At 40.5% G+C, this 22,880-nt stretch overlaps 1 protein-coding gene across 6 annotated transcripts in view; it reads right to left on the reverse strand.

Annotated features, from left to right (window-relative positions):
- Positions 1–22,880, reverse strand: part of LOC106563869 (uncharacterized) — an 83,667-nt gene that overhangs the window by 55,939 nt on the left and 4,848 nt on the right. For 4 of the 6 annotated variants that reach the window (XM_082958326.1, XM_082958323.1, XM_082958324.1 and 1 more), the window contains exons 2-6: positions 21,720–21,772; positions 20,740–20,805; positions 18,941–19,006; positions 9,422–9,487; positions 3,785–3,850 (exon numbers count right to left, since the gene is read on the reverse strand). In XM_082958326.1, coding sequence (XP_082814452.1) covers positions 3,785–3,850; positions 9,422–9,487; positions 18,941–19,006; positions 20,740–20,805; positions 21,720–21,772 — 317 coding nt within the window. The remainder of the gene's footprint in view (positions 1–3,784; positions 3,851–9,421; positions 9,488–18,940; positions 19,007–20,739; positions 20,806–21,719; positions 21,773–22,880) is intronic. The other 2 variants (XM_045690230.2, XM_082958325.1) reach the window with 2 other exon arrangements.

Raw genomic sequence — 22,880 nt, forward strand, 5'->3', positions numbered from 1 at the left:
TCGGCCTTGTCTTAGGACGGTAAGTTGGTGGTTGGAGACATCCCTCCAGTGGTGTGGGGGCTGTGCTTTGGCAAAGTGGGTGGGGTTATATCCTGCCTGTTTGGCCCTGTCCGGGGGTATCATCGGATGGGGCCACAGTGTCTTCTGACCCCCGCTCGCCTCCAGTATTTATGCTGCAGTAGTTTATGTGTCGGGGGGCTAGGGTCAGTCTGTTACATCTGGAGTATTTCTCTTGTCTTATCCGGTGTCCTGTGTGAATTTAAATATGCTCTCTCTAATTCTCTCTTTCTCTCTTTCTTTCTTTTTCTCGGAGGACCTGAGCCCTAGTACCATGCCTCAGGACTACCTGGCATGATGACTCCTTGCTGTCCCCAGTCCACCTGGCCGTGCTGCTGCTCCAGTTTCAACTGTTCTGCCTGCGGCTATGGAACCCTGACCTGTTCACCGGACGTGCTTGTTGCACCTCAACAACTACTATGATTATTATTATTTCACCATGCTGGTCATTTATGAACATTTTAACATCTTGACCATGTTCTGTTATAATATCCACCCGGCACAGCCAGAAGAGGACTGGCTACCCCTCATAGCCTGGTTCCTCTCTAGGTTTCTTCCTAGGTTTTTGGCCTTTCTAGGGAGTTTTTCCTAGGGAGTTTTTCCTAGCCACCGTGCTTCTTTCACATGCATTGCTTGCTGTTTGGGGTTTTAGGCTGGGTTTCTGTACAGCACTTTGAGATATCAGCTGATGTACGAAGGGCTATATAAATACATTTGATTTGATTTGATTTAAGGTATCAAACAAGGCTTAGACAACTTAACCATGTTAAGGGATCAAACATGGGTAAGACAAGTAAACAATGTTAAGGTATCAAACGTGGCTAAGACAAGTAAACAATGTTAAGGTATCAAACGTGGCTAAGACAAGTAAACAATGTTAAGGGATCAATCGTGGCTAGGACAAGTAAACAATGTTAACCTCTATAGGCTAGGGGGCGGTATTTTCACGTCCGGATGAAAAGCAAGCCCAAAATAAACTGCCTGCTACTCAGGCCCAGAAGCTAGGATATGCATATTATTAGTAGATGTGGATAGAAAACACTCTGAAGTTTCTAACAGTGTTTGAATGATGTCTGTGAGTTTAACATAACTTATGTGGCAGGCGAAACCTCGAGGACAAACCATCCAGGATTTTTTGTTGTTGTTGAGGTCACTCTCTTTTCAATGGGTTTTCTATGGGGATCTAGATTCATAAGGCACTTGCTTGCAGTTCCTATCGCTTTCACTGGATGTCAACAGTCTTTAGAAATTGGTTGATGTTTTTCCTTTGAGAAATGAAGAAGTAGTGCAGTTCAGAACGAGGGTCGAGTGAAGTGTACTGTTTGTTTGAGGCGCACGACCTGAAGGCTCGCTCCACTTTGTTTTCGTCCTGTATTGAACACAGTTTATCCTGTCTTAAATTTGATCAATTATTTACGTTAAAAAATACCTAAAGTTGTATTAGGAAAGTTGTTTGAAATGTTTGGACAAAGATTACAGGTAACTTAATAGATATTTTGTAGTCATGTTGCGCGAGTTGGAACTGGTGTTTTTCTGGCTCAAATGCGCCAAATAAATGGACATTTTGGATACATAACGCTGGAATTAATCTAACAAAAGGACCATTTGTGATGTTTATGGGACATATTGGAGTGCCAACAGAAGAAGCTTGTCAAAGGTAAGGCATGAATTATATTGTTATTTCTGAGTTTTGTGTCACGCCTGGCGGGATGAAATATGATTGTCTGTGTTTTTTGATGGTTTGCTGTCCTCAGATAATAGCATGGTTTGCTTTCGCCGTAAAGCCTTTTTGAAATCTGAAATGGTGGCTAGATTAACAAGAAGTTAGGCTGTAATTTGGTGTATTGCACTTGTGATTGTATGAAAGTTAAATATTTCTAATAATTTAATTTGAATTTGGCGCTCTGCCATTTCACCGGATGTTGTCAAATCGATCCCGTTAACGGGATTTGATCCCTAAGAAGTTTAAGGTATCAAACGTGGCTAAGACAAGTAAACAATGTTAAGGTATCAAATGTGGCTAAGACAAGTAAACATTGTCAAGGTATTAAACGTGGCTAAGACAAGTAAACAATGTTAAAACTTCTTACGGCTGAAATCCCGTTAACGGATTCGATATGACAGCAGCCAGTGAAAGTGCAGAGCGCCAAATTCAAACAACAGAAATCTCATAATTAAAATTCCTCAACCATACAAGTATTTTACACCATTTTAAAGATAAAATTCTCGTTAATCCAACCACAGTGTCCGATTTCAAAAAGGCTTTACAGCGAAAGCACACCAAACGATTATGTTAGATCAGCGCCTAGTCACAAAAAAACACAGCCATTTTTCCAGCCAAAGAGAGGAGTCAAAAAAAGCCGAAATAGAGAACATTAATCACTAACCTTTGATGATCTTCATCAGATGACACTCATAGGACTTCATGTTACACAATACATGCATGTTTTGTTCGATAAAGTTCATATTTATATCCAAAAATCTCATTTTACATTGGCGCGTTATGTTCAGTAATGTTTTGCCTCCAAATCCTCCGGTGATTTTGCAGAGAGCCACATCAATTTACAGAAATACTTATCATAAATGTTGATGAAAATACAAGTGTTATGCAAGGAACTTTAGATAAACTTCTCCTTAATGCAACCGCTGTGTCAGATTTCAAAAAAGCTTTACCGAAAAAGCACACCATGCAATAATCTGAGTACGGCGCTCAGACACAAAAACAAGCCAAAAATATATCCGCCATGTTGGAGTCAACAGAAGTCAGAAATAACATTAGAAATATTCACTTACCTTTGATGATCTTCATCACAATGCACTCCCAGGAATCCCAGTTCCACAATAAATGTTTGTTTTGTTCGATAAAGTCCAACCTTTGTCCAAATACCTCCTTTTTGTTCGCGTCTTCAGTTCACAAATCCAAATTCACGACGCGCAGGCCAGACGAAAACTCAAAAAATTCCATTACAGTTCATAGAAATGTCAAACGATGTATAGAATCAATCTTTAGGATGTTTTTATCATAAATCTTCAATAAGACTTCAACCGGAGAATTCCTTTGTCTTTAGAAATGCAATGGAACTCAGCTACCTCTCACAGGCGCGCGCATGGCTGAAGCTCATGCCCATCTGGTAGACACCTGATACAATCAGCTCTTATTCCCCTCCACTTCACAGTAGAAGTCTCAAACAAGGTTCTAAAGACAGTTGACATCTAGTGGAAGCATTAGGAAGAGCAATATGACCCCACAGACACTGTATATTGGATAGGTCAAGAATTGAAAAACTACAAACCTCAGATTTCCCACTTCCTGGTTGGATTTTGTCTCAGGTTGTTGCCTACCATATGAGTTCTGTTATACTCACAGACATCATTCAAACAGTTTTAGAAACTTCAGAGTGTTTTCTATCCAAATCTACTAATAATATGCATATCTTCGCTTCTGGGCCTGAGTAGCAGGCAGTTTACTCTGGGCACCTTCTTCATCCAAGCTACTCAATACTGCCACCCAGCCAAAAGAAGTTAAGGGATCAAACGTGGCTAAGACAAGTAAACCATTATTAAAGGATCAAACATGGCAAAGACAACTGAATCGTTAAGGGATCAAACACGGTTGTATAATATTTAACCCAATCTAACATTGACTGTGGGTACTGTATGTCTCATATAATTTCATACTCACATTTTTTTGTAAGTTTGCTCTTGTACATCTATGCTTTGTACTCACCGTTCGAGTCTGTACTATGGTCTCTCTCATTGTCTGCCTCTTCCACACCATCAATTAAGGGGATATCTGGAACAAAGATAATCACTATTAGGACTGGGAAGAGTGTTAGTCAGAGATTGTTAATTATTTTGAGATGCGGGAGAGGGTTAGTTAAAATGTATGTGAAATTAAGAATACCACCATCATTTCTGAAATTAGGTAACTTAATTTAAATGGTGTGAAATCATCAACAGATTTGCATCTCTATGTAGAAACTCTGTGCACAATTCAATTGACAGGAAGTTTTACATAAGTATTCCCACCAACTATAGAAGCACCTTCGGCAGCAATTACAGCTGTGAGTCTTACTGGGGAAGTCTCTTTCCACACCTCTATTGTGCAACATTTACCTATCATTCTTTTCAAAACTCTTTAAGCTCTGACAAATTGTTTGTTGATCCTTGCCAGACAACCTTCTTCAGGACTTGCCATAGATTTTCAAGTAACTCTGCCACTCAGGAACATTCACTGTCTTCTTAGTAAGCCCACTCAAGTGTAGATTTGGTCTTGTGTTTAAGGTTATTGTCCTGCTAAAAGGTGAAATAATATCCCAGTGTTTGTTGGAAAGCAGACTGAAACAGGTGTTTCTCTAGGATTTTGCATGTGCTTAGTTCCATTCTGTTTCTTTTTTTTTATCCTGAAGTTAATTGCTTGGCCACATGTTTTGCAATAATAGTTTAGTGTCTTGTTTTAAACTGTTTGTCTCATGGTGAAATCCTTGAGTGGTTTCCTTTCTTTCTGGCAACTGAGTTAGGAAGGAGACCTGTATCATTGTGGTGCCTCTGTGATTTGATACACCATCCAGTGTAATTAATAACTTCACCATTCTTCATAGGATATTCCGTTTTTTTTACCCATCTACCAATACGTACCCTTCTTTGCAAGGAATTGGGAAGACCTCCTGGTGTATGTTGTTGAATCTGTGTTTGAAATTCACTGCTTGACTAAGGGACCTCAGATAATTGTATTTCACAGCAAAAACATGTTTTAATCTCCATAGGGTGGGCATGCCCATTGACCCCCCTAGAAGGGTGTTGACCCTGGAACTCACTGATCCGACACCCTAAAAAAAATGTAATTTAAAGTTACACCCTTTCACCTGTCAGTGCTGTCTGACAAACGGTAAGTTCTATCTCGGCCGATCCATTCCCATCCCAACACTGAGCTAGCCACACTTTCACTTTGTATCAATCAAACTGTATTTATACAACACATTTCTTACAAATGTTTTTATCAAACAATAAAGGTAGAAAGATAAAGACACAATATGTTTCTACACAAATATACAATTAAGATAGACAAGAATAAAATGTAAATAGCAAAACAAAAGTACAATAACAGTGGACAGGAGAGAGTATTGCAGCAATATAATAAATAAAAGGTAATAAAATAAAGAAGAAATATAGAATGGGGTTATACAAATAAAGTAGATAATATTGTTAATACAACTGTAACCATGTTAAGATATCAAACGTGGCTAGGACAACTTAACCATGTTAAGGTATCAAAGGCAGCTAAGACAAGTAAACCATGTTAAGGTATCAAAGGCAGCTAAGAAACCTAAACAATGTTAAGGGATCCAACGTGGCTAAGACAACTTAACCATGTTAAGTTGTCTCTGCCTTGCCGGTTCCCCTCTCTCTCCACTGGGATTCTCTGCCTCTAACCCTATTACAGGGGCTGAGTCACTGGCTTACTGGTGTTCTTCCATGCCGTCCATGGGAGGGGTGCGTCACTTGAGTGGGTTGAGTCACTGACGTGGTCTTCCTGTCTGGGTTGGCGCCCCCCCCCCCTTGGGTTGTGCCGTGGCGGAGATCTTTGTGGGCTATACTCGGCCTTGTCTTAGGACGGTAAGTTGGTGGTTGGAGACATCCCTCCAGTGGTGTGGGGGCTGTGCTTTGGCAAAGTGGGTGGGGTTATATCCTGCCTGTTTGGCCCTGTCCGGGGGTATCATCGGATGGGGCCACAGTGTCTTCTGATCCCTCCAGTATTTATGCTGCAGTAGTTTATGTGTCGGGGGGCTAGGGTCAGTCTGTTACATCTGGAGTATTTCTCTTGTCTTATCCGGTGTCCTGTGTGAATTTAAATATGCTCTCTCTAATTCTCTCTTTCTCTCTTTCTTTCTTTTTCTCGGAGGACCTGAGCCCTAGTACCATGCCTCAGGACTACCTGGCATGATGACTCCTTGCTGTCCCCAGTCCACCTGGCCGTGCTGCTGCTCCAGTTTCAACTGTTCTGCCTGCGGCTATGGAACCCTGACCTGTTCACCGGACGTGCTTGTTGCACCTCAACAACTACTATGATTATTATTATTTCACCATGCTGGTCATTTATGAACATTTTAACATCTTGACCATGTTCTGTTATAATATCCACCCGGCACAGCCAGAAGAGGACTGGCTACCCCTCATAGCCTGGTTCCTCTCTAGGTTTCTTCCTAGGTTTTTGGCCTTTCTAGGGAGTTTTTCCTAGGGAGTTTTTCCTAGCCACCGTGCTTCTTTCACATGCATTGCTTGCTGTTTGGGGTTTTAGGCTGGGTTTCTGTACAGCACTTTGAGATATCAGCTGATGTACGAAGGGCCATATAAATACATTTGATTTGATTTGATTTAAGGTATCAAACAAGGCTTAGACAACTTAACCATGTTAAGGGATCAAACATGGGTAAGACAAGTAAACAATGTTAAGGTATCAAACGTGGCTAAGACAAGTAAACAATGTTAAGGTATCAAACGTGGCTAAGACAAGTAAACAATGTTAAGGGATCAATCGTGGCTAGGACAAGTAAACAATGTTAACCTCTATAGGCTAGGGGGCGGTATTTTCACGTCCGCATGAAAAGCAAGCCCAAAATAAACTGCCTGCTACTCAGGCCCAGAAGCTAGGATATGCATATTATTAGTAGATGTGGATAGAAAACACTCTGAAGTTTCTAACAGTGTTTGAATGATGTCTGTGAGTTTAACATAACTTATGTGGCAGGCGAAACCTCGAGGACAAACCATCCAGGATTTTTTGTTGTTGTTGAGGTCACTCTCTTTTCAATGGGTTTTCTATGGGGATCTAGATTCATAAGGCACTTGCTTGCAGTTCCTATCGCTTTCACTGGATGTCAACAGTCTTTAGAAATTGGTTGATGTTTTTCCTTTGAGAAATGAAGAAGTAGTGCAGTTCAGAACGAGGGTCGAGTGAAGTGTACTGTTTGTTTGAGGCGCACGACCTGAAGGCTCGCTCCACTTTGTTTTCGTCCTGTATTGAACACAGTTTATCCTGTCTTAAATTTGATCAATTATTTACGTTAAAAAATACCTAAAGTTGTATTAGGAAAGTTGTTTGAAATGTTTGGACAAAGATTACAGGTAACTTAATAGATATTTTGTAGTCATGTTGCGCGAGTTGGAACTGGTGTTTTTCTGGATCAAATGCGCCAAATAAATGGACATTTTGGATACATAACGATGGAATTAATCTAACAAAAGGACCATTTGTGATGATTATGGGACATATTGGAGTGCCAACAGAAGAAGCTTGTCAAAGGTAAGGCATGAATTATATTGTTATTTCTGAGTTTTGTGTCACGCCTGGCGGGATGAAATATGATTGTCTGTGTTTTTTGATGGTTTGCTGTCCTCAGATAATAGCATGGTTTGCTTTCGCCGTAAAGCCTTTTTGAAATCTGAAATGGTGGCTAGATTAACAAGAAGTTAGGCTGTAATTTGGTGTATTGCACTTGTGATTGTATGAAAGTTAAATATTTCTAATAATTTAATTTGAATTTGGCGCTCTGCCATTTCACCGGATGTTGTCAAATCGATCCCGTTAACGGGATTTGATCCCTAAGAAGTTTAAGGTATCAAACGTGGCTAAGACAAGTAAACAATGTTAAGGTATCAAATGTGGCTAAGACAAGTAAACATTGTCAAGGTATTAAACGTGGCTAAGACAAGTAAACAATGTTAAAACTTCTTACGGCTGAAATCCCGTTAACGGATTCGATATGACAGCAGCCAGTGAAAGTGCAGAGCGCCAAATTCAAACAACAGAAATGTCATAATTAAAATTCCTCAACCATACAAGTATTTTACACCATTTTAAAGATAAAATTCTCGTTAATCCAACCACAGTGTCCGATTTCAAAAAGGCTTTACAGCGAAAGCACACCAAACGATTATGTTAGATCAGCGCCTAGTCACAAAAAAACACAGCCATTTTTCCAGCCAAAGAGAGGAGTCAAAAAAAGCCGAAATAGAGAACATTAATCACTAACCTTTGATGATCTTCATCAGATGACACTCATAGGACTTCATGTTACACAATACATGCATGTTTTGTTCGATAAAGTTCATATTTATATCCAAAAATCTCATTTTACATTGGCGCGTTATGTTCAGTAATGTTTTGCCTCCAAATCCTCCGGTGATTTTGCAGAGAGCCACATCAATTTACAGAAATACTTATCATAAATGTTGATGAAAATACAAGTGTTATGCATGGAACTTTAGATAAACTTCTCCTTAATGCAACCGCTGTGTCAGATTTCAAAAAAGCTTTACCGAAAAAGCACACCATGCAATAATCTGAGTACGGCGCTCAGACACAAAAACAAGCCAAAAATATATCCGCCATGTTGGAGTCAACAGAAGTCAGAAATAACATTATAAATATTCACTTACCTTTGATGATCTTCATCACAATGCACTCCCAGGAATCCCAGTTCCACAATAAATGTTTGTTTTGTTCGATAAAGTCCAACCTTTGTCCAAATACCTCCTTTTTGTTCGCGTCTTCAGTTCACAAATCCAAATTCACGACGCGCAGGCCAGACGAAAACTCAAAAAATTCCATTACAGTTCATAGAAATTTCAAACGATGTATAGAATCAATCTTTAGGATGTTTTTATCATAAATCTTCAATAAGACTTCAACCGGAGAATTCCTTTGTCTTTAGAAATGCAATGGAACTCGGCTACCTCTCACAGGCGCTGAAGCTCATGCCCATCTCGTAGACACCTGATACAATCAGCTCTTATTCCCCTCCACTTCACAGTAGAAGTCTCAAACAAGGTTCTAAAGACAGTTGACATCTAGTGGAAGCCTTAGGAAGAGCAATATGACCCCACAGACACTGTATATTAGATAGGTCAAGACTTGAAAAACTACAAACCTCAGATTTCCCACTTCCTGGTTTGATTTTGTCTCAGGTTGTTGCCTACCATATGAGTTCTGTTATACTCACAGACATCATTCAAACAGTTTTAGAAACTTCAGAGTGTTTTCTATCCAAATCTACTAATAATATGCATATCTTCGCTTCTGGGCCTGAGTAGCAGGCAGTTTACTCTGGGCACCTTCTTCATCCAAGCTACTCAATACTGCCACCCAGCCAAAAGAAGTTAAGGGATCAAACGTGGCTAAGACAAGTAAACCATTATTAAAGGATCAAACATGGCAAAGACAACTGAATCGTTAAGGGATCAAACACGGTTGTATAATATTTAACCCAATCTAACATTGACTGTGGGTACTGTATGTCTCATATAATTTCATACTCACATTTTTTTGTAAGTTTGCTCTTGTACATCTATGCTTTGTACTCACCGTCCGAGTCTGTACTATGGTCTCTCTCATTGTCTGCCTCTTCCACACCATCAATTAAGGGGATATCTGGAACAAAGATAATCACTATTAGGACTGGGAAGAGTGTTAGTCAGAGATTGTTAATTATTTTGAGATGCGGGAGAGGGTTAGTTAAAATGTATGTGAAATTAAGAATACCACCATCATTTCTGAAATTAGGTAACTTAATTTAAATGGTGTGAAATCATCAACAGATTTGCATCTCTATGTAGAAACTCTGTGCACAATTCAATTGACAGGAAGTTTTACATAAGTATTCCCACCAACTATAGAAGCACCTTCGGCAGCAATTACAGCTGTGAGTCTTACTGGGGAAGTCTCTTTCCACACCTCTATTGTGCAACATTTACCTATCATTCTTTTCAAAACTCTTTAAGCTCTGACAAATTGTTTGTTGATCCTTGCCAGACAACCTTCTTCAGGACTTGCCATAGATTTTCAAGTAACTCTGCCACTCAGGAACATTCACTGTCTTCTTAGTAAGCCCACTCAAGTGTAGATTTGGTCTTGTGTTTAAGGTTATTGTCCTGCTAAAAGGTGAATTAATATCCCAGTGTTTGTTGGCGGGTTTCCGGTTTCCTGTTTCCGGTCACAACTTGCAGACTTGTTTACGCTGCTGTGCGTTTTGTTGCCGATCTTACTTTGCTACCTGACGGTTTTTTACTTTTTCATTACCGTATATTTTTACTTTTTCCCTCACTCAACTTTTTTCATTAAACTTTTTTCACCCCGGAGGTTTTATCTGGACATGATTCGTCAGGACTTCAAACAGCCGAAGCTAAGTAACATTAACATGATGCCTTCTAATTGCAGTCGTTGTACTTATAATATACAGGAGAACGATCGCCTTACAGCAAGGATAGCTGTGCTGCAAGCCCATCTTCAGACGCAATCGTTAGGCAAGGGTAATTTCAGTGTAGGAAAGGATGAAACAGCGTCTGTGCCACCAGTAAGTACAGATAGTAACGTTAGTATAAACCCCCTCGCACGGTCCCCGCAGCCGGACAACTTTCTCATGGCTTCTGGAGGGAAATGCTGTAGGAATGCTCAACCGGTGTCGCTTATTCAGCCGACAGAAACTTTCAACCGGTTCTCCCCATTAAGCGAGTCGGAGTCGGAGGCCGAGACTTCTCTGGTCTCTACTCCTCCCGTTGTGGGGTCTGAGACGCCGACGGCTCCCACCATTAGCTCTGACAAATTGAAAACCCTAGTCATTGGCGACTCCATTACCCGCAGTATTAGACTTAAAACTAATCATCCAGCGATCATACACTGTTTACCAGGGGGCAGGGCTACCGACGTTAAGGCTAATCTAAAGACGGTGCTGGCTAAAGCTAAAACTGGCGAGTGTAGAGAGTATAGAGATATTGTTATCCACGTCGGCACCAATGATGTTAGGATGAAACAGTCAGAGGTCACCAAGCGCAACATAGCTTCAGCGTGTAAATCAGCTAGAAAGATGTGTCGGCATCGATTAATTGTCTCTGGCCCCCTCCCAGTTAGGGGGAGTGATGAGCTCTACAGCAGAGTCTCACAACTCAATCGCTGGTTGAAAACTGTTTTCTGCCCCTCCCAAAAGATAGAATTTGTAGATAATTGGCCCTCTTTCTGGGACTCACCCACAAACAGGACCAAGCCTGGCCTGTTGAGGAGTGACGGACTCCATCCTAGCTGGAGGGGTGCTCTCATCTTATCTACGAACATAGACAGGGCTCTCACTCCTCTAGCTCCACAATGAAATAGGGTGCAGGCCAGGCAGCAGGCTGTTAGCCAGCCTGCCAGCTTAGTGGAGTCTGCCACTAGCACAGTCAGCGTAGTCAGCTCAGCTTTCCCCATTGAGACCATGTCTGTGCCTCGATCTAGGTTGGGCAAAATTAAAAATGGCGGTGTTCGCTTTAGCAATCTCACTAGTATAAAGACCTCCTCCATTCCTGCCATTATTGAAAGAGATTGTGATACCGCACATCTCAAAATTGGGTTACTTAATGTTAGATCCCTCACTTCCAAGGCAGTTATAGTCAATGAACTAATCACTGATAATAATCTTGATGTGATTGGCCTGACTGAAACATGGCTTAAGCCTGATGAATTTACTGTGTTAAATGAGGCCTCACCCCCTGGTTACACTAGTGACCATACCCCCCGTGCATCCGGCAAAGGCGGAGGTGTTGCTAACATTTACGATAGCAAATTTCAATTTACAAAAAAAAAACAATGACGTTTTCGTCTTTTGAGCTTCTAGTCATGAAATCTATGCAGCCTACTCACTCACTTTTTATAGCTACTGTTTACAGGCCTCCTGGGCCATATGCAGTGTTCCTCACTGAGTTCCCTGAATTCCTATCGGATCTTGTAGTCATAGCAGATAATATTCAAATTTTTGGTGACTTTAACATTCACATGGAAAAGTCCACAGACCCACTCCAAAAGGCTTTCGGAGCCATCATCGACTCAGTGGGTTTTGTCCAACATGTCTCTGGACCTACTCACTGCCACAGTCATACTCTGGACCTAGTTTTGTCCCATGGAATAAATGTTGTGGATCTTAATGTTTTTCCTCATAATCCTGGACTATCGGACCACCATTTTATTTCGTTTGCAATTGCCAAAAAATAATCTGCTCAGACCCCAACTAAGGAGCATTAAAAGTCGTGCTATAAATTCTCAGACAACCCAAAGATTCCTTGATGCCCTTCCAGACTGCCTCTGCCTACCCAAGGACGTCAGAGGACAAAAATCAGTTAACCACCTAACCGAGGAACTCAATTTAACCTTGCGCAATACCCTAGATGCAGTTGCACCCCTAAAAACTAAAAACATCTGTCATAAGAAACTAGCTCCCTGGTATACAGAAAATACACGAGCTCTGAAGCAAGCTTCCAGAAAATTGGAACGGAAATGGCGCCACACCAAACTGGAAGTCTTCCGACTAGCTTGGAAAGACAGTACCGTGCAGTATCGAAGAGCCCTCACTGCTGCTCGATCATCCTATTTTTCCAACTTAATTGAGGAAAATAAGAACAATCCGAAATGTCTTTTTGATACTGTCGCAAAGCTAACTAAAAAGCAGCCTTCGCAAATGGAGGATGGCTTTCACTTCAGCAGTAATAAATTTATGAACTTCTTTGAGGAAAAGATCATGATCATTAGAAAGCAAATTACAGACTCCTCTTTAAATCTGGGTATTCCTCCAAAGCTCCATTGTCCTGAGTCTACACAACTCTGCCAGGACCTAGGATCAAGGGAGATACTAAAGTGTTTTAGTACTATATCTCTTGACACAATGATGAAAATAATCATGGCCTCCAAACCCTCAAGCTGCATACTGGACCCTATTCCAACTAAACTACTGAAAGAGCTGCTTCCTGTGCTTGGCCCTCCTATGTTGAACATAATAAACGGCTCTCTATCCACCGGATGTGTACCAAGCTCACTAAAAGTGGCAGTAATAAAGCCTCTCTTGAAAAAGCCGAATCTTGATCCAGAAATTATAAAAAACTATCGGCCTATATCGAATCTTCCATTCCTCTCAAAAATTTTCGAAAAAGCTGTTGCACAGCAACTCACTGCCTTCCTGAAGACAAACAATGTATACGAAACGCTTCAGTCTGGTTTTAGACCCCATCATAGCACTGAGACTGCACTTGTGAAGGTGGTAAATTACCTTTTAATGACGTCAGACAGAGGCTCTGCAACTGTCCTCGTGCTCCTAGATCTTAGTGCTGCTTTTGATACCATCAATCACCACATTCTTTTGGAGAGATTGGAAACCCAAATTGGTCTACATGGACAAGTTCTGGCCTGGTTTAGATCTTATCTGTCGGAAAGATATCAGTTTGTCTCTGTGAATGGTTTGTCCACTGACAAATCAATTGTAAATTTCGGTGTTCCTCAAGGTTCTGTTTTAGGACCACTATTGTTTTCACTATATATTTTACCTCTTGGGGATGTCATTCGAAAACAAAATGTTAAATTTCACTGCTATGCGGACGACACACAGCTGTACATTTCAATGAAACATGGTGAAGCCCCAAAATTGCCCTCGCTAGAAGCCTGTGTTTCAGACATAAAGAAGTGGATGGCTGCAAACTTTCTACTTTTAAACTCGGACAAAACAGAGATGCTTGTTCTAGGTCCCAAGAAACAAAGAGATCTTCTGTTGAATCTGACAATTAATCTGGATGGTTGTACAGTCCTCTCAAATAAAACTGTGAAGGACCTCGGCGTTACTCTGGACCCTGATCTCTCTTTTGAAGAACATATCAAGACTGTTTCAAGGACAGCTTTTTTCCATCTACGTAACATTGCAAAAATCAGAAACTTTCTGTCCAAAAATGATGCAGAAAAATTAATCCATGCTTTTGTTACTTCTAGGCTTGAATACTGCAATGCTCTACTTTCCGGCTACCCGGATAAAGCACTAAATAAACTTCAGTTAGTGCTAAATACGGCTGCTAGAATCCTGACTAGAACCAAAAAATTTGATCATATTACTCCAGTGCTAGCCTCCCTACACTGGCTTCCTGTTAAGGCAAGGGCTGATTTCAAGGTTTTACTGCTAACCTACAAAGCATTACATGGGCTTGCTCCTACCTATCTTTCCGATTTGGTCCTGCCGTACATACCTACACGTACGCTACAGTCACAATATGCAGGCCTCCTAATTGTCCCTAGAATTTCTAAGCAAACGGCTGGAGGTAGGGCTTTCTCCTATAGAGCTCCATTTTTATGGAATGGTCTGCCTACCAATGTGAGAGACGCAGACTCAGTCTCAACCTTTAAGTCTTTACTGAAGACTTATCTCTTCAGTAGGTCCTATGATTAAGTATAGTCTGGCCCAGGAGTGTGAAGGTGAACGGAAAGGCTGGAGCAACGAACCGCCCTTGCTGTGCTTTGGCAAAGTGGGTGGGGTTATATCCTGCCTGTTTGGCCCTGTCCGGGGGTATCATCGGATGGGGCCACAGTGTCTTCTGATCCCTCCTGTCTCAGCCTCCCGTATTTATGCTGCAGTAGTTTATGTGTCGGGGGGCTAGGGTCAGTCTGTTACATCTGGAGTATTTCTCTTGTCTTATCCGGTGTCCTGTGTGAATTTAAATATGCTCTCTCTAATTCTCTCTTTCTCTCTTTCTGTCTTTCTCTCGGAGGACCTGAGCCCTAGGACCATGCCTCAGGACTACCTGGTATGATGACTCCTTGCTGTCCCCAGTCCACCTGGCCGTGCTGCTGCTCCAGTTTCAACTGTTCTGCCTGCGGCTATGGAACCCTGACCTGTTCACCGGACGTGCTTGTTGCACCCTCGACAACTACTATGATTATTATTATCTGACCATGCTGGTCATTTATGAACATTTTAACATTTTAACATCTTGACCATGTTCTGTTATAATATCCACCCTGCACAGCCAGAAGAGGACTGGCCACCCCTCATAGCCTGGTTCCTCTCTAGGTTTCTTCCTAGGTTTTTGGCCTTTCTAGGGAGTTTTTCCTAGGGAGTTTTTCCTAGCCACCGTGCTTCTTTCACATGCTTTGCTTGCTGTTTGGGGTTTTAGGCTGGGTTTCTGTACAGCACTTTGAGATATCAGCTGATGTACGAAGGGCTATATAAAAATACATTTGATTTGATTTGTTGGAAAGCAGACTGAAACAGGTGTTTCTCTAGGATTTTGCATGTGCTTAGTTCCATTCTGTTTCTTTTTTTTTATCCTGAAGTTAATTGCTTGGCCACATGTTTTGCAATAATAGTTTAGTGTCTTGTTTTAAACTGTTTGTCTCATGGTGAAATCCTTGAGTGGTTTCCTTTCTTTCTGGCAACTGAGTTAGGAAGGAGACCTGTATCATTGTGGTGCCTCTGTGATTTGATACACCATCCAGTGTAATTAATAACTTCACCATTCTTCATAGGATATTCCGTTTTTTTTTTACCCATCTACCAATACGTACCCTTCTTTGCAAGGAATTGGGAAGACCTCCTGGTGTATGTTGTTGAATCTGTGTTTGAAATTCACTGCTTGACTAAGGGACCTCAGATAATTGTATTTCACAGCAAAAACATGTTTTAGTCTCCATAGGGTGGGCATGCCCATTGACCCCCCTAGAAGGGTGTTGACCCTGGAACTCACTGATCCGACACCCTAAAAAAAATGTAATTTAAAGTTACACCCTTTCACCTGTCAGTGCTGTCTGACAAACGGTAAGTTCTATCTCGGCCGATCTATTCCCATCCCAACACTGAGCTAGCCACACTTTCACTTTGTATCAATCAAACTGTATTTATACAACACATTTCTTACAAATGTTTTTATCAAACAATAAAGGTAGAAAGATAAAGACACAATATGTTTCTACACAAATATACAATTAAGATAGACAAGCATAAAATGTAAATAGCAAAACAAAAGTACAATAACAGTGGACAGGAGAGAGTATTGCAGCAATATAATAAATAAAAGGTAATAAAATAAAGAAGAAATATAGAATGGGGTTATACAAATAAAGTAGATAATATTGTTAATACAACTGTAACCATGTTAAGATATCAAACGTGGCTAGGACAACTTAACCATGTTAAGGTATCAAAGGCAGCTAAGACAAGTAAACCATGTTAAGGTATCAAAGGCAGCTAAGAAACCTAAACAATGTTAAGGGATCCAACGTGGCTAAGACAACTTAACCATGTTAAGTTGTCTCTGCCTTGCCGGTTCCCCTCTCTCTCCACTGGGATTCTCTGCCTCTAACCCTATTACAGGGGCTGAGTCACTGGCTTACTGGTGTTCTTCCATGCCGTCCATGGGAGGGGTGCGTCACTTGAGTGGGTTGAGTCACTGACGTGGTCTTCCTGTCTAGGTTGGCGCCCCCCCCCCTTGGGTTGTGCCGTGGCGGAGATCTTTGTGGGCTATACTCGGCCTTGTCTTAGGACGGTAAGTTGGTGGTTGGAGACATCCCTCCAGTGGTGTGGGGGCTGTGCTTTGGCAAAGTGGGTGGGGTTATATCCTGCCTGTTTGGCCCTGTCCGGGGGTATCATCGGATGGGGCCACAGTGTCTTCTGATCCCTCCTGTCTCAGCCTCCAGTATTTATGCTGCAGTAGTTTATGTGTCGGGGGGCTAGGGTCAGTCTGTTACATCTGGAGTATTTCTCTTGTCTTATCCGGTGTCCTGTGTGAATTTAAATATGCTCTCTCTAATTCTCTCTTTCTCTCTTTTTCTCGGAGGACCTGAGCCCTAGTACCATGCCTCAGGACTACCTGGCATGATGACTCCTTGCTGTCCCCAGTCCACCTGGCCGTGCTGCTGCTCCAGTTTCAACTGTTCTGCCTGTGGCTATGGAACCCTGACCTGTTCACCGGACGTGCTTGTTGCACCTCAACAACTACTATGATTATTATTATTTCACCATGCTGGTCATTTATGAACATTTTAACATCTTGACCATGTTCTGTTATAATATCCACCCGGCACAGCCAGAAGAGGACTGGCTACCCCTCATAGCCTGGTTCCTCTCTAGGTTTCTTCCTAGGTTTTTGGCCTTTCTAGGGAGTTTTTCCTAGGGAGTTTTTCCTAGCCACCGTGCTTCTTTCACATGCATTGCTTGCTGTTTGGGGTTTTAGGCTGGGTTTCTGTACAGCACTTTGAGATATCAGCTGATGTACGAAGGGCTATATAAATACATTTGATTTGATTTGATTTAAGGTATCAAACAAGGCTTAGACAACTTAACCATGTTAAGGGATCAAACATGGGTAAGACAAGTAAACAATGTTAAGGTATCAAATGTGGCTAAGACAAGTAAACATTGTCAAGGTATTAAACGTGGCTAAGACAAGTAAACAATGTTAAAACTTCTTACGGCTCAAATCCCGTTAACGGATTCGATATGACAGCAGTCAGTGAAAGTGCAGAGCGCCAAATTCAAACAACAGAAATCTCATAATTAAAATTCCTCAACCATACAAGTATTTTACACCATTTTAAAGATAAAATTCTCGTTAATCCAACCACAGTGTCCGATTTCAAAAAGGCTTTACAGCGAAAGCACACCAAACGATTATGTTAGATCAGCGCCTAGTCACAAAAAAACACAGCTATTTTTCCAGCCAAAGAGAGGAGTCAAAAAAAGCCGAAATAGAGAACATTAATCACTAACCTTTGATGATCTTCATCAGATGACACTCATAGGACTTCATGTTACACAATACATGCATGTTTTGTTCGATAAAGTTCATATTTATATCCAAAAATCTCATTTTACATTGGCGCGTTATGTTCAGTAATGTTTTGCCTCCAAATCCTCCGGTGATTTTGCAGAGAGCCACATCAATTTACAGAAATACTTATCATAAATGTTGATGAAAATACAAGTGTTATGCATGGAACTTTAGATAAACTTCTCCTTAATGCAACCGCTGTGTCAGATTTCAAAAAAGCTTTACCGAAAAAGCACACCATGCAATAATCTGAGTACGGCGCTCAGACACAAAAACAAGCCAAAAATATATCCGCCATGTTGGAGTCAACAGAAGTCAGAAATAACATTATAAATATTCACTTACCTTTGATGATCTTCATCACAATGCACTCCCAGGAATCCCAGTTCCACAATAAATGTTTGTTTTGTTCGATAAAGTCCAACCTTTGTCCAAATACCTCCTTTTTGTTCGCGTCTTCAGTTCACAAATCCAAATTCACGACGCGCAGGCCAGACGAAAACTCAAAAAATTCCATTACAGTTCATAGAAATGTCAAACGATGTATAGAATCAATCTTTAGGATGTTTTTATCATAAATCTTCAATAAGACTTCAACCGGAGAATTCCTTTGTCTTTAGAAATGCAATGGAACTCAGCTACCTCTCACAGGCGCGCGCATGGCTGAAGCTCATGCCCATCTGGTAGACACCTGATACAATCAGCTCTTATTCCCCTCCACTTCACAGTAGAAGTCTCAAACAAGGTTCTAAAGACAGTTGACATCTAGTGGAAGCATTAGGAAGAGCAATATGACCCCACAGACACTGTATATTGGATAGGTCAAGAATTGAAAAACTACAAACCTCAGATTTCCCACTTCCTGGTTGGATTTTGTCTCAGGTTGTTGCCTACCATATGAGTTCTGTTATACTCACAGACATCATTCAAACAGTTTTAGAAACTTCAGAGTGTTTTCTATCCAAATCTACTAATAATATGCATATCTTCGCTTCTGGGCCTGAGTAGCAGGCAGTTTACTCTGGGCACCTTCTTCATCCAAGCTACTCAATACTGCCACCCAGCCAAAAGAAGTTAAGGGATCAAACGTGGCTAAGACAAGTAAACCATTATTAAAGGATCAAACATGGCAAAGACAACTGAATCGTTAAGGGATCAAACACGGTTGTATAATATTTAACCCAATCTAACATTGACTGTGGGTACTGTATGTCTCATATAATTTCATACTCACATTTTTTTGTAAGTTTGCTCTTGTACATCTATGCTTTGTACTCACCGTCCGAGTCTGTACTATGGTCTCTCTCATTGTCTGCCTCTTCCACACCATCAATTAAGGGGATATCTGGAACAAAGATAATCACTATTAGGACTGGGAAGAGTGTTAGTCAGAGATTGTTAATTATTTTGAGATGCGGGAGAGGGTTAGTTAAAATGTATGTGAAATTAAGAATACCACCATCATTTCTGAAATTAGGTAACTTAATTTAAATGGTGTGAAATCATCAACAGATTTGCATCTCTATGTAGAAACTCTGTGCACAATTCAATTGACAGGAAGTTTTACATAAGTATTCCCACCAACTATAGAAGCACCTTCGGCAGCAATTACAGCTGTGAGTCTTACTGGGGAAGTCTCTTTCCACACCTCTATTGTGCAACATTTACCTATCATTCTTTTCAAAACTCTTTAAGCTCTGACAAATTGTTTGTTGATCCTTGCCAGACAACCTTCTTCAGGACTTGCCATAGATTTTCAAGTAACTCTGCCACTCAGGAACATTCACTGTCTTCTTAGTAAGCCCACTCAAGTGTAGATTTGGTCTTGTGTTTAAGGTTATTGTCCTGCTAAAAGGTGAAATAATATCCCAGTGTTTGTTGGAAAGCAGACTGAAACAGGCGTTTCTCTAGGATTTTGCATGTGCTTAGTTCCATTCTGTTTCTTTTTTTTTATCCTGAAGTTAATTGCTTGGCCACATGTTTTGCAATAATAGTTTAGTGTCTTGTTTTAAACTGTTTTTCTCATGGTGAAATCCTTGAGTGGTTTCCTTTCTTTCTGGCAACTGAGTTAGGAAGGAGACCTGTATCATTGTGGTGCCTCTGTGATTTGATACACCATCCAGTGTAATTAATAACTTCACCATTCTTCATAGGATATTCCGTTTTTTTTACCCATCTACCAATACGTACCCTTCTTTGCAAGGAATTGGGAAGACCTCCTGGTGTATGTTGTTGAATCTGTGTTTGAAATTCACTGCTTGACTAAGGGACCTCAGATAATTGTATTTCACAGCAAAAACATGTTTTAATCTCCATAGGGTGGGCATGCCCATTGACCCCCCTAGAAGGGTGTTGACCCTGGAACTCATTGATCCGACACCCTAAAAAAAATGTAATTTAAAGTTACACCCTTTCACCTGTCAGTGCTGTCTGACAAACGGTAAGTTCTATCTCGGCCGATCCATTCCCATCCCAACACTGAGCTAGCCACACTTTCACTTTGTATCAATCAAACTGTATTTATACAACACATTTCTTACAAATGTTTTTATCAAACAATAAAGGTAGAAAGATAAAGACACAATATGTTTCAAAACAAATATACAATTAAGATAGACAAGAATAAAATGTAAATAGCAAAACAAACGTGCAATAACAGTGGACATGAGAGAGTATTGCAGCAATATAATAAATAAAAGGTAATAAAATAAAGAAGAAATATAGAATGGGGTTATATAAATAAAGTAGATATTATTGTTAATACAACTGTAACCTTTTAAGACAACTTAACCATGTTAAGGTATCAATGGCAGCTAAGACAAGTAAACCATGTTATGGTACCAAGGGCAGCTAAGAAACCTAAACAATGTGAAGGGATCCAACGTGGCTAAGACAACTTAACCATGTTAAGGTATCAAACGAGGCTAAGACAACTTAACCATGTTAAGGTATCAAACGAGGCTAAGACAACTTAACCATGTTAAGGGATCAAACATTGGTAAGACAAGTAAACAATGTTAAGGTATCAAACGAGGCTAAGACAACTTGTACTCTTGGACGTCTATGCTTTGTACTCACCATCCGAGTCTGCACTATAGTCTATCTCATTGTCTGCCTCTTCCACACCATCAATGAAGGGGACCCCTGAAACAAAAATAATCACTATTAGGACTGGGAAGAGTGTTAGTCAGAGATAGTTCATTATTTTGAGATGGGGAAGAGGGTTAGTTCTAATGAAGAAAACCACCATCATATCTGAAATTGGGTAACTTAACTGGTGTCAAATCATCACCAGAATTGCATCCCTGTGTGGAAACTCTGTGTGCAATTATACTGACAGGAATTTTTACCTGCTTTTACATTGAACTAAAACTTGTTCATCTTTGTGCTATACAAGGGTAGTATTTTCTCCACTGTTACTTCTGTTTGGTTCGTCCTTTATTTAAAGGGGGAGATCAAGCTGATCCTAACTGTTATAGGCCTATTTCTAGTTTGCCCTGTTCATCAAAAGAGTTGGAAAAACTTGTCAATAATCAACTGACTGGCTTTCTTGATGTCTATAGTATTCTCTCTGGTATGCAATCTGGTTTCCGCTCAGGTTATGGATGTGTCACTGCAACCTTAAAGGTGCTCAATGATGTCACCATTGCCTTTTTTTGTATTTGTATTTGCCCCAAACATAACACTTTGTACTGAGGACCAAAAATATTCAATATCTGCTTTTTTTTATTTTTACCCATCTGCCAAAAGGTACCCATCTTTGTGAGGCATTGGAAAACCTCCCTGGTGTTTGTGGTTGAATCTATGTTTGAAATGTACTGCTCGACTGAGGGACCTTAAAGATAATTGGGGTACAGAGATGAGGTAGTCATTCAAAAGTACATTTACATTTTAGTAATTTAGCAGACGCTCTTATCCAGAGCAACTTACAGTAGTGAATGAATACATTTAAAAAAAAATGTTTTCCCTTGCCTTGCTTGTTTAAGTGGGAAAGTTTAAGTGTGAAAGTGTGAAAACAATAAGCAAAGTATATCAAAGGGACCAAGCACAGGCTATACCTTGCAGCAGCCAAAACAGGAAGATGAGTCTCTCTACTCCTCTCATCTGTGTACTAGTGGAGAAAAACACACAAACACACTCATGAATACAAAATCTCACAATTTTACTGTTTCTTTTAATCGCTTTGGTACTATGTGGTGAATTTTCAAAACTCTTAGTACAAAACTCCAAACTGGTATCACTTCTAATGCAGGCAGTCTTACATTCAACACCTTTCATTTTGCATTGTTTGTCCTCACATTTTAGTTTTGTGCCATCGGGAAAAGTGTCTGTCAACCCTTGATACAGTTAGGAAATCAACTTTAGAGGTTTGTCAGACTGCCTTAAAATAGTTTACATCTTTGAAGCTTCTTGCTTATCCAGTGTTTGCTGCACAGAGTAAATAAACAGGGTTGGAACAGACAGTGGCAAGTCAAATTCAAGAACTTTCGAGAACTTTTTCCAAGCACTAATATATATTTTCAGGGACAATCAGTTTGTAGTAGTTAGTAGTTATGCAATTGTTTCTAGTCGACACCAGATGGCAGTATATCGCCACAACCTCATGAAGAAAAGCAACAGTATTCATCACTACCTTACAAGTTCTACTCAATAATAAGTTGTTTCACTAGATATTTACTACATTTACATGAATGGTAACTTAAGTTATTACTGATGCTGTAATTTGACTAGTGATGAACAGAGTTTGGAGACATGCCTAATGGTGAACAGATATTTCCTAGTCACATTAGTACACAATTCCAGCTTAATGACTGTTTTAATTGGGCAATTGGGAATCTACTCGTTAATAGTTACGAAAAGCATCTTCCTCCGACTGGCAGCTTTAGTGTCGCCGGTCGGGAGAAGGGCGGGTGGGCTGTGTGAGGAAAACAGCATGTGAACGGCCACCAGAACCCCCTTAATAATTTGAAATATCACAGGCACCCCAAGAATGAGGTGATTGGCAAAAAATATCTGGATGTTGTTGCAGGGAAAAAGTCACACAATGTAGAAGTGGCAGTATGCAGCGTTGTATCTTTCCCCCTTCATGTGGCTCTTCAAGGCCGATTCACACATGATTGCGATGCTATACTGATCAAAATATAACATGCAACATGTAAAAGTGTTGGTCCCATGTTTCATGAGCTGAAATAAAAGATCCCAGACATTTTCCATACCCA

The sequence above is a fragment of the Salmo salar genome, chromosome 11 (genome assembly GCF_965601325.2).
Source record: "Salmo salar chromosome 11, fSalSal1, whole genome shotgun sequence".
NCBI classification, from domain to species: domain Eukaryota; kingdom Metazoa; phylum Chordata; class Actinopteri; order Salmoniformes; family Salmonidae; genus Salmo; species Salmo salar.